General features: G+C 46.2%; 1 protein-coding gene across 2 annotated transcripts; it reads left to right on the forward strand.

The window, feature by feature from the left end:
* The first annotated feature begins 1,245 nt into the window (after positions 1–1,245).
* LOC129655927 (intelectin-2-like) lies at positions 1,246–11,748 on the forward strand. 2 transcript variants are annotated; one of them, XM_055586717.1, is made up of 8 exons: positions 1,246–1,394; positions 1,624–1,687; positions 2,306–2,416; positions 3,361–3,608; positions 3,935–4,093; positions 4,495–4,615; positions 5,892–5,995; positions 11,405–11,748. In XM_055586717.1, the coding sequence occupies exons 1-8, from the start codon at positions 1,383–1,385 to the stop codon at positions 11,423–11,425; spliced, it is 840 nt and encodes a 279-aa protein (XP_055442692.1). In that variant the 5' UTR covers positions 1,246–1,382; the 3' UTR covers positions 11,426–11,748. The 2 variants fall into 2 exon arrangements, with proteins under 2 accessions (XP_055442692.1, XP_055442693.1); XM_055586718.1 differs by lacking the exon at positions 5,892–5,995.
* Positions 11,749–11,956: the final 208 nt, after the last annotated feature.

Here is an 11,956-nt window from a genome sequence, read left to right on the forward strand (position 1 = left end):
GTTGTGATTAGTAGTGTGCACGGGTAAGTGTAAGTTATTAATAACATTCCAGGCCTTGGATTAGATAGCGGTTTGTATGTGCGTAAGGCATTTGCCTTCCTCTGCACTGAACAAGCATGGTGGCTCCTGTACCTTGGACAGCAAAGAGATATGTTGCTGGAGGCCCAGGAAGGACAGGAAGTAATGTCCTGAGCACCAGCAACTGATCCCCCAGAGCAGCCCCAGCAGCAGAGGTGGCGGAAATGAGGTATCGCAGGGTCAGTGGTCAGCCAGAGTCTGGGCAGTGGACAGTGGTGAGAGGAGTTGGGCTGGCGTGGGTGTGGAACTGAGATGTAGAACATTGTAAGCAGGTGTACCCTGGGGATTATGGGCTTCAAATTATTCCCTCCTAATAATGGGAGGGAATGAAAGCCAGAGAAATTTCAGTTTACTATGGCTGCTAGTTGAGCTGAGTGGAACTCCCAGGCTGGTGGACCCTAGAAAGTTATACTGCTACACTGAAAAGTGTTAATGATAATTGCAGTGTGGGTTATATATGAGATATCTCTATTAATAAAATACAAACTTATCTATGGGTAAGAGCCTTCATGCATGTAACTTACCCTCCTTTTGCCCAGAAAAAGTGTTGTGTAAGTTTGTGTGTGAATATAGAGAGAGGGTACACATGATAAAGGAAATAGGGTGAAACACAAACAGTAGGTGGATCTAGGTAAAGGCTATATTTGTGTTTATGAACTGTTTTTATTTTTACAATATTCTGTAAATTTTCAATTATTTCTAACCCCAAATAAATACAAGAATGACATGACAGTGTGACATCACATAATTAGGGCTTGGAAAAAGGCCATAGCAGGACAGGAGAGTATCCATCAGCTTCTCCAGGGGGTGGGGGTGTCAGGGAGGGCTTCATGGCGAAGTTTCAGGAGAGACTGGAAGGATGATGACTTGACAGAGGTGTGTGAGATCTGGAGCATCTGACTGAGGTGGGAGCAGGAAAGGCTGCAGGGGAGAACCGTGAGGCCCGTCCATCCCCAGAGTCTGTTATGGAAGGGAGCCCTGTGTGAGTGTCACCTGTGTGCCCAAGAGTGCTGCCTCCTGCCCCTCCAGCCAGCCACACATTCCTTCTCATTGCCTGGGCCTGAGGCTCAGGAAGCTTCAAAGGAAGAATGCTCGAGGGCGGGGCCTGCAGCCCAAAGTAGGCTGGGATGGGCGGGGCCCATATGCTCAGCACTTTATGTACCTCAGACATCCCTGCAGAGGCAGCAGCTCTGAGACTCCTCCTGGTTGGGCGCTCTCAGCTCCTGGCATCTGTGAGGAAGGAAGCAGAGAGCTAGCTCCCTGTGCTGAGTCTGAGACAGGATTCCAGTGTGTGGGGAGCCACAATGCCAGCTCAGGTCTGGTCTTGGCCTTAAGGATGGGGAGTTTCAGAGAAAGGAGACTGTGGCCCCTTAAGGATTTGTAGGGTTGAATGGGGGTGGGGTCTGTTCCAGGAGGTTCCAGAGCACCCAGAATCCCATCACTTTCCGTTTGAGTTTTCCTTACTCAGAGAGTTCAAAGAGAAAGGATGGAAGGGAGAGAAAGGATGAACCAGCCAATGACTGTGTGCATTTCCTTTCTACTTAGGGGACAGGAGTCAGGTTTTCCTTCCTGCTGTTCCTCTCTGTGGCCACCAGAGGGCCGAGTACAGGTAAGTCACTCAGGAGCAGCAGTTTCATCAGCTCAGATGTGCAGTGGAGAGGAGAGAGTAGAACCAGGTTGGATGCTGAAGTCCTGGACTAGAGGGGGAGTCATGGAGATGCAGAGAAGCCACACTTTGCAGGCAAATTGAGCTGTGGCTAGAGTGTTGATTGCTGGTCTCTTTGGATGTTTGGTCTGAAGCTAAGGCCTGTCCTGGGGCTCCATCTGTGCCTCTGTGTGGCTGAGGGGGCTCAGGGGAGCCATGATGGTGAAGACTGGGCTTCCTTCTAGCTGCTCCTGCTCCTATGGCCTTGGCCTTGGGGTTCCCAGAGGGTGCTTGGTGGTCAGGGCTGTGTCCAGGGAACATCCTTCTCTAGTCCTCATCCTCACAATTCCATTTATCACAGTAGGCATAATGAGAGTTTTTGTGTTTAATTGGTTGTGGAGAAGAATGCAAGTGTTGAGTATGTACTAGATTGTGGTCAGCTAGTCTTAGCGGAGAGAATCCTGACCTCTGGGGCCTCACAGCCTAGTGATGAGCCTGTGAAGTGGGAAGGGGCTAGGAGCCAATGGCCAGGAAGCCTGGTGTGAGTGGCATGAGACTGAGAATTATCCTCACATCCTCTAGCAGGGACGCTTGCTGTTGAGAAGGTTTGGGAGGAGGAAACCTGTGCTCCTTACCTGTCTTTCCTTCCAAGAAGCTGCAAGGAAATCAAAGAAAGTTGCCATAAAGCAGCTGGTGAGTAATAATCCAACTCAGCATCCTTTCCTTTTAACCACTTTTTAGCTAAACAGATCTTGGTCATGGAGATCAAGAGGGGGTGTGCCTACCGCTCCTGTCTGCTCTGACTCCAGCTTCCAGCCTAGGAGATTTCTATTGGGAATTTTGAGGCTTTTGGGTCCAGCCTAGTTGTCGGAGACATGATCTTCTGAACACAGGGAGAATGTGGTGTTTCTGGTGAGTCTTAGCATGATGGCTGTAGCTCCAGTGAGTGTAAGATTCTTCCCTGCTTGTAAGCTAAGAAGTTAGTTCTGCCCTAGTGTCATAGATTCTGGTAGAAAACATGAGCCTCCAGAGGCAGAGACATAGAGCTTTATTACTCACAATTACAGAAGTAGCCAGAGCATCAGCCTTTTCCTGTGCTGGTGTTCTGGGTCCCATCCCATCCCAGTGATGTGAAAAGGGCCAGGAGATATCTGCCCATGTAGTTTGTTTGCCAAGTGGCTTTTAAATTGGGTTCGTCAAGCAAATGTAAGCCTTTTCGGATAAGACAGTTTATTTTCTCTGGGGCTGAGTACAAGGAAGAACTGTGCAGTTAGGGAATCTGAATCTCATATAATGGGCAGTGACCATGCCTGCCCTTACCTCTGAGTTGCAGAGGCCACATCCTGATGTAGACTTGAGATGTGGTCAGGTGTGATTTCTGGCCTCTTCTGGCCATAAGAAGGCTCTATCCCGAGGGAGATACCATCTCTGTCTCCTAGGATGTTCGCTCTACAAAGTCTTTGAAAAGGTAGTGTGGAATAAAGGCAGTCAGTGTCCACAGAGAATTGTCCTCAACAAGCGGATATGTGTGGGAGCCTTCAGGATACATTTCTGACTTCCCAGAGTCTTTCTGGTTGTGAGTCTGAGATGGACCCTGTGCTCTCAGACAGGGGGTCTCTGGCTGGTTCCCTCTGCAGATGGCCTGTATATCCTCCGCACTGAGAATGGTGTCGTCTACCAGACCTTCTGTGACATGACCTCTGGGGGTGGCGGCTGGACCCTGGTGGCCAGCGTCCATGAGAACAACATGCGTGGGAAATGCACGGTGGGCGATTGCTGGTCCAGTCAGCAGGGCAACAGGGCTGACTACCCAGAGGGTGACGGCAACTGGGCCAATTACAACACGTTTGGGTCTGCAGAGGCTGCCACCAGCGATGACTACAAGGTACTGAGCACCCAGGTGGGAAAGGGTGGGAGTTGAGTGTGGCTGGAGCAGAGCATGTGGAAGGGAGGATGGGAGATGGGGATGTGGAGGTGGGGCTGGAGAAGATGAAAGACAGAAGTCCATGTCTTGAATGACAAATTCCTCTCACCAAGGTTGTTTGTGTGGTGGGGTCTCGTTGTCTGCTGGAGGGAGGTGGGGTTCTGTGCACTGCTGGGCACCTGTTCCCTGGAGACCTGAGCTCTCAGCTCCACTGCTGACTATGTCTATGGGTCTTTGGCTGGTGGCACCTCCTGGGCTGGTCATGCTGAGTGTGTGTCCCTCTGCAGAACCCTGGTTACTACGACATCCAGGCCCAGGACCTGGGCATCTGGCACGTGCCCAACAAGTCCCCCCTGCAGCACTGGAGGAACAGCTCCCTGCTGAGATACCACACCAATTCTGGCTTCTTCCAGAGACTGGGGCACAATCTGTTTGGACTCTACCAGGTACCTGGCGCTGCTGGCTGGGGATGGGGGCACTACCTTCGGTGAGCAGAGTCAGGTGTTTGGGATGGGGAGTAAGTCTGCTCTGTCCATGTCACTAAGGGCCTCTGCTTGGCTTTCTACTACCTCTGGGTCACTATGAACTAGTGTGCCGCCTCTTTCAGAGGAACTGTGAGCCAGGCAGGGGAAGAAGCCTAGGGGAGAGGATTGGGGGCGGGTAGAGAGTGAAAAGGATAGGGGTCTTGAGGCTGGTTAGGGTCCTAGCTATGGGTGGCAGGGGGGAAATACACCAGTATTATTCATACTGATTCCTGAATAATGCCACATGAGGGTATAAAGCCTTTACTGCCCAGAATGGCAGTATCTCTGTTGTCTTCCACAATCTGTATTTTGGGTCCCTGCAGAAATACCCAGTGAAATACGGAGCAGGGAATTGCTGGACTGACAACGGCCCAGCCATTCCTGTTGAGTATGACTTTGGTGATGCTGAGAAAGCTGCATCTTATTACTCACCAAATGGTCAGCGTGAGTATCTGCTTCCAAAGCCCAGTTGTCAACCCTTCTCTGCACTCTCCGGGAAAGTGTAAATAAGAAAAGTTAGTGATCGTTCAGTTCAGTTCAGTCGCTCAGTCATGTCTGACTCTTTGCGACCCCATGAATTGCAGCACGCCAGGCCTCCCTGTCCATCATCAACTCCCGGAGTTCACTCAAACTCACGTCCATCGAGTCGGTGATGCCATCCAGCCATCTCATCCTCTGTCGTCCCCTTCTCCTCCTGCCCCCAATCCCTCCCAGCATCAGAGTCTTTTCCAATGAGTCAACTCTTCGCATGAGGTGGCCAAAGTACTGGAGTTTCAGCTTTAGCATCATTCCTACTAAAGAACACCCAGGACTGATCTTTTGTAACCCTAATGATCCTTAGCATTTATTAAATATGTACAATATGCCAAGCTGTTTTCTAGGAATGTGACATGGATTTTTGTTATGTAACCATCATGAAAAAACTATAAGCTCAGGCTTCTTAACTAATAACCCTGTTTAATTCTTTTTCCCCCTTAGTTTATTTATTTCTAATTTCCCCTTAGTTTGTTTATTTATTTTAAACCAATACCATATTGTGTTGGTTTCTGCCATACATCAACATGAATCAACCATAGGTATACATATGTCCCCTCCCTCTTGAACCTCCCACCCCATTCTACCCCTCTAGGATGTCACAGAGTCCTGGTTTGAGTTTCCTGAGTCACTCCAAGAATCTTACAATAGTTAAGAGCTAATTAATGTGCACAGGTGAGAACAACTTGCAAAGTAATGAGAAAAATTTGTTTTTGTTATGATGGATAGCTATTATTGTAAGAAGACCTTTTAAGCATGATAAAGCCACAGAACTTGTCTTTGGTGGGAAAATAAGAGTCATTTTACTTTAAAGTCATGGTAATTGGATGAGAAGTGTGCCAGCAGAGACTGATGGCTGCTTCTGATTATTGCTTATTCCTGCTCTACCTCTGGAGGTCTTCTTGCTGATCTGTCAGTGGATTCTCATTTCTCCTATGAGCCTTAGACAGATAAGTGACTTTTGTGAGCCTGAGCCTTGGTCTTCTTGCCCCAGATGGAGGGAGGGTCTCTTTCCTTTTTGAAGGCCAGGATGCAGGAGCCACTGTCGAAAAGTGCTGGGCCCTTTGCCCACAGATTGGCTGTAAGCTGACCTGTTGATTTAGGGAATTCCTGGGCTGGTCAAAGGGAAGATATTTCCAGTTCGTCCTTTGAATCCTTGGCCTTTTCTCTGCCTCTTCTTTTCCAGAAGAATTTGTTGCAGGATTCGTCCAGTTCAGGGTGTTTAACAATGAGAGGGCAGCCCATGCCCTGTGTGCTGGGATGAGAGTCACTGGCTGTAACACTGAGCACGTGAGTTTGGGGAAGATCCCTGGCTTGTCTGGGCGAGTGTATGTGTGTCTATGTTTGTGTGTGTGTGTGTGTACCTGTCTGGGGTGTTTGATGTGGCTTGCATTTTTACTCTTTTCTGGCATTTTGTAGACATAATATTTAAATTATAGCTATTATTTTTTAATTGAGATTCAATTGCTCTATAACATTATATTCGCTTTTGGTACACAGCATAGTGATTCTATATTTTTATACATTATGAAATGATCACTGTAACAAGTCTAGCGAACACCCAGCACTACTCACAGTTGCGAATTCTTTTTCTTGTGACGAGAAGGTTGAACATCTACTTTCTGAGTAACTTTTCAATGCACAATAGTCTTACGACTAGTGCCACCATACCGTACCTTACACCCCAGGACTTGTGTTATGCATGAAAGTCTGGAACATCACCGATGCTCCAGTGATTAGGACTCTGGAACTCCACTGCTGTTGTTGTTGCTCAGTGGCTACGTCATGTCCCTCTTTGTGACCCCATGAACTGCAGCATGCCAGGCTTCCCTGTCCTTCACTCTCTCTCAGAGTTTGCTCAAGTTCATGTCCATTGAGTCAGTGGTGCCATCCAACCATCTCATCCTCTGTTGACCCTTTCTCCTCTCGCCCTCAATCTTTACCAGCATCAGGGTCTTTCCCAGTGAGTCAGATCTTTGCATTAGGTGGCCAAAGTATTGGAGCTTCAGCTTCAGCACCAATCCTTTCAATGAAAATTCAGAGTTGATTGCCTTTAGGACTGAGTGCTTTGCTCTCCTTACTGTCCAGGGGACTTTCAACAGTCTTCTCCAGCATCACAGTTCAAAAGCACAATTCTTTGCTTCTCAGCCTTCTTTATAGTACAACTCTCACATCCATAAATGACTACTGGGAAAAGCACAGCTTTGACTATAGGGACCTTTGTTGGCAAAGTGAGCCTCTGCTTTGTAACACACTGTCTAGGTTTGTCATAGGTTTTCTTCCAAGGAGCAAGCGTCTTTTTATTTTGTGGCTGCCGTCAAATGTCTGTAGTGATTATGTAGTCCAAGAAAATGAAATCTGACTCTGTTTCCACATTTTCCCCATCTATTTGCCATCAAGTGGTAGGATCAGATGCCATGGTCTTTGTTTTCTGAATGTTGAGTTTTAAGCCAGTTTTTTCACTCTCCTCTTTCCCCTTCATCAAGAGGCTCTTTAGTTCCTCTTCACTTTCTCCCATTAAAGTCGTATCATCTGTATATCTGAGGTTGTTGACATTTCTTCTGGCAATATTGATTCCAGCTTGTGCTTTATCTAGGCTTGCATTTTGCATGATGTACTCTGTGTATAACTTAATAAGCAGGGTGACAACATACAGCTTTGATGTACTCCTTTCCCAATTTTGAACCAGTCCATTGTTCCATGTCCAGTTCTAACTGTGGCTTTTTGCCCTGTATACAGGTTTCTCAGGAGGCAGGTATGGTGGTCTGGTATTCCTATTTTATTAAGAATATTTCACAGTTTGTTGTGATCCACAAAGGCTTTAGCATAGTCAGTGAAGCAGCACAGATTATTTTTTTTTTAAATTGCCTTGCTTTCTATGATCCAGAGTATGTTGGCAATTTGATCTCTGGTTGTTCTGCCTTCTCTAAACCCAGCTTGTACATCTCTGGAAGTTCTCAGTTCTCATACTGTTGAAACCTAACTTGAAGGATTTTGAGCATATCTTGCTGGCATGTGAAATGAATGTAATTGTATGGTAATTTAAACATTCTTTGGCAGTGCCTTTCTTTGGGATTCGAATGAGAACTCACCTTTTCAGTCCTGTGGCCACTGCTGAATTTTCCAAATTTGCTGGCATAATGAGTGCAGCATTGTAACAGCATCATCTTTTAGGATATGAAATAGGTCAGTAGGAATTCCATCACCTCCAACTTTGTCTGTAGTGATGCTTCCTAAGGCCCTTAAGGCTTTATATCTCTCCTTGCTATTCCTTGGAACTCTGCATTCAAATGGGTATATCTTTCCTTTTCTCCTTTGCCTTTTGTTCCTCTTCTTTTCTCAGCTATTTGGAAGGGCTCTTCAGACAACCATTTTGCCTTTGCATTTCTTTTTCTTTGGGATGGTTTTGGTCACCACTTCTGGTAGAGGTTAAGAACCTCCATCCATAGTTCTTCGGGCACTCTATGAGATCTAATTCCTTGAATTTGTTTGTCACTTCTGCTGTATAATCATAAAGGATTTGATTTAGGTCATACCTGAATGGCCTAGTGGTTTTCCCTCCTTCTTCAATTTGAGCCTGAATTTTGCAATAAGGAGCTCATGATCTGATCATGATCAGCTCCAGGACTTGTTTTTGCTGAGTGTATAGAGCTTCTCCACCTTTGGCTGCAAAGAATATAATCAATCTGATTTTGGTACTGGCCATCAGGTGATGTCCACGTGCAGGGTTGTCTCTTGTGTTGTTGGAAGAGAGTGTTTGCTATGATGAGTGCGCTCCCTTGGGAAAACTCTGTTAGCCTTTGCCCTGCTTCATTTTGTACTCCAAAGCCAAACTTGCCTATTATTGCAGGTATCTCTTGACTTCCTACATTTGCATTCTAGTCCCCATGATGAAAAAGACATCTTTTTTTGGTTTTAGTTTTAGGAAGTCTTGTAGGTCTTCATAGACTCATTCAACTTCAGCTTCTTCTTAGTGGGTGGGGATAGACTTGGATTGCCATATGCTGAATGATTTGCCTTGGAAATGAAATGAGATCATTCTGTCATTTTTGAGACTGCACCTAAGTACTGCATTTCAGACTCTTCTGTTTACTCTGAGGTCTACTCCATTTCTTCTAAGGGATTCTTGCCCACAGTAGTAGATATAATGGTCATCTAAATTAAATTCTCCTCTTCCCGTCCATTTTAGTTCACTGATTCCTAAAATGTCCATGTTCACTCTTGTCATCTCCTGTTTGACCACATGGACCTAACATTTCAGCTTCCTATGCAATATTGTTCTTTACAGCTTTGTGCTTTGCCTTCACCACCAGATACAACCACAACTGAGCGTCATTTCCCCTTTGGCTCAGCCTCTTCATTCTTTCTGGAGCTATTTCTCCATCTTCTCAATAGTATATTGGCCAGCTACTGGCCTGGGCAGGGGGGTTCATCTTTCAGTGTTATGTCTTTTTGCCTTTTCATACTGCTCATGGTGTTCTCAAGGCAAGAATTCTGAAGTGGTTTGCCATTCCCTTCTCCAGTGGACCACGTTTTTCAGGCCCTAATTAGCAGGGACATGTGCTCTAGCCGCTCAGCGTAGCTGGATGACATGCTTAGTACCCTGGCCGTCCTACTGCTAGTCCACATTGAACGTTTAAACCTTCACGAGCCATCAGACATCGGTCAGTATGTGGCTGGGGGTTGAGGCAAAGGCCCTTCTCAATTGGTTCGAAAGTGGGTCCAGAGAAGACAGGAGCTGATGCTGGAGGACTCCCAGGAGCAGAAGGCACTTGCCTTCACCACTGCTGCTGGTCACCCTGGAGCCGATCCGCCACCCTGGAGCCAAGAGTCCATCGTGGAGCTGATCTGCTGCCGCATCTTCATATTTATATTCCTGATGGTTTGAAGATCAATTTCCCACTGTAGGGGGCCCAACTGGATCCCAAGTTGGGGACCTGAGATCTGTAACATACGTGGCATGAACAAGAAAAACGAACTGAAAGTTTATTTCTTTTGACCACTGGACATAATTTACTGTATTGAAGTTCAATTTATGTATATTCTCATATATGATTAGCATTTTTATGTTGTGTTTAAAAAGTATTTCTGTTTCTTGGGGTCACAAAGACATTTTCAAATATTTTTAGTAAATTCTAGAAGCTTCAGGTTTTTGTTGGTTTTCCAGTCTTGTAGAAGAGAATACCATAGGTGTGTTGGCTGGAGACTGTCTTTGATGGTATTTTGTGACTGGAGGGGCAAGAAGAAGAGGGTGTCAGAAATATAGAGGCGAGAACATTCACTTAGGCCCTTTTCCTTTCACACCTGCCAGTCTAAGAAATGTGACCCTGAAGGACGTCTTCACCCCTCTCAAATATGTTTGCCCATTTGTCAGTCAAAGTGAGACAACTGTGTCCTCATGAAAGAGCCCTTAGGTTACGATTCTGAGGATAAAGCAGGTGTGGGCCCTGGGAGTGGGGTGGGACGTGTCGCCCCCTACATTGGCTTCCATGGAGCCTTATTGTGTTCATTAGTGCTCATTTGCATGTACCCTTGCAAGCACTGATTCCATAAAAATACATGATAGAGCACCCACAAAGTGCTTGATATTAGACATGCACAGCGGACAGTCATTTTAAGGAAATCAGACTGAATGGGATGGAGACATAAGTGCACGGTTGCAATGTGGTGTCACCTGTGATAGCAACATAAACGAGGGGCCTGGGGAACAAAATGTAGGAGCTTCTACCTCTAATGATGGCACGTAGCTGATTCTCCGAGTTGGGGACATTTTTGTTGAATCTCAAAAGCTGTGTGTAGAGCTCAGCAAGTAACAAGGGCAGAAAGATGCCTGTCTAGCATGAGTGACTAACATTTTCAGAATCACTGGTGTTTGAGAGACCATGGAGGTGTTGAAGGGCCCTTGAGCTGTTGTTTGCTTTTGGAGCATCTCATGCATTTAGGTAGAAGCAGGAGCAGAAGCTGGAAATACCTACCGAAAGCAGGGTAAGCAGGGACTTTTCCATTCTGTCCAGGATGTAGATTTCATGTTGTAGAAGATGTGACTCTTCAGAGGATTTTGAACAGAGGAGTGACCTGATCAGCTCTGATGTTTCTATAATGATGTTTAGCCAGGTGGAGGCCATGGATCCAAGAGCAGGGAAATTAGGGGCAGGGAGGTAATGAGGCAGGTGTAAAGATGCAGATGTGAAATGCTGAGGACCCGAGCCAGGGTGTTGAAGGCCAATAAGAGAGAGAATTAGTTTTGTTTTGCTCAACTGGAGTGTTAGATCTAGAGATATGTAGATGGAGACATGCGGCTGCAGTTGCCTATGGGGTTTCAAGCTCAGAAAATATGGACCTGACTTCCGAGATTTAGGAGTTTCTTGACAATGTATGATTATGCTGATACTAGCAAAAGTCATGGGAGAAGATGAGCATCATCAGGAGACTGGTGTGGCCAGAACCGTGGGGAATAGCATTTGTGGGAATCAGTCGAGGGAAAAGGGTGCGGTAAAAGGCCTGAGAATAAAGATGAAGGAAGGTAGAAAGGAATTCAGGAAAGAACATGAGTTCAGAGTCCACTGGAGGGAGGATTTCTGGCAGGGGAGTGGTCAAGGCCAAGTAGGAAGAGGACCAAAGATTCCAGGGGATTTAAAGATTAAGATCTCCGTGGTGTCCACAGTCAACCCCTCCCTGTGTCTTCTCTCTGCCCCCCAGCACTGCATCGGTGGAGGATGATTCTTCCCAGAGGGCGATCCTGTGCAGTGTGGGGATTTCTCTTCCTTTGACTGGGATGGATACGGAACTCACCGGGGTTACAGCTCCAGCCGGGAGATCACTGAGGCAGCTGTGCTCCTGTTCTACCGCTGAGACCTGAGTGTATGAGACGTGGAACCCAGCTCCTAAGCCCAGAAACTCAGAGATGGAAAAATGTTTCCATTTTCTCCAACAAGGCAAGGAGAATAAATTACATCATTTGTGACTCTTCAGTTTTTTTGAATTCTTTTTACAAATTGACTGACACCTGGAAGATGTATTAAAATAATGCCTCTTATTCTGGTGACTTTTGATTTACTTTCTGAGTTGGGAACTTCTAGTCTCAGGTCCCAGAACACAAGTTTGCCCCTCTTTCTAGGCAAATCCTGAGTAAGACTGAGGAGCAAGGGAAAGTTTTTCTCATTAATTTTTCCTACCATATTGTTATTGGCTAGTCAAATCAAGCTCTCAAAGGAAACATAATGAAGAAAAGGTGAATATTGCTTAGATTCT

The sequence above is a fragment of the Bubalus kerabau genome, chromosome 6, assembly GCF_029407905.1.
Source record: "Bubalus kerabau isolate K-KA32 ecotype Philippines breed swamp buffalo chromosome 6, PCC_UOA_SB_1v2, whole genome shotgun sequence".
NCBI classification, from domain to species: Eukaryota; Metazoa; Chordata; class Mammalia; order Artiodactyla; family Bovidae; genus Bubalus; species Bubalus kerabau.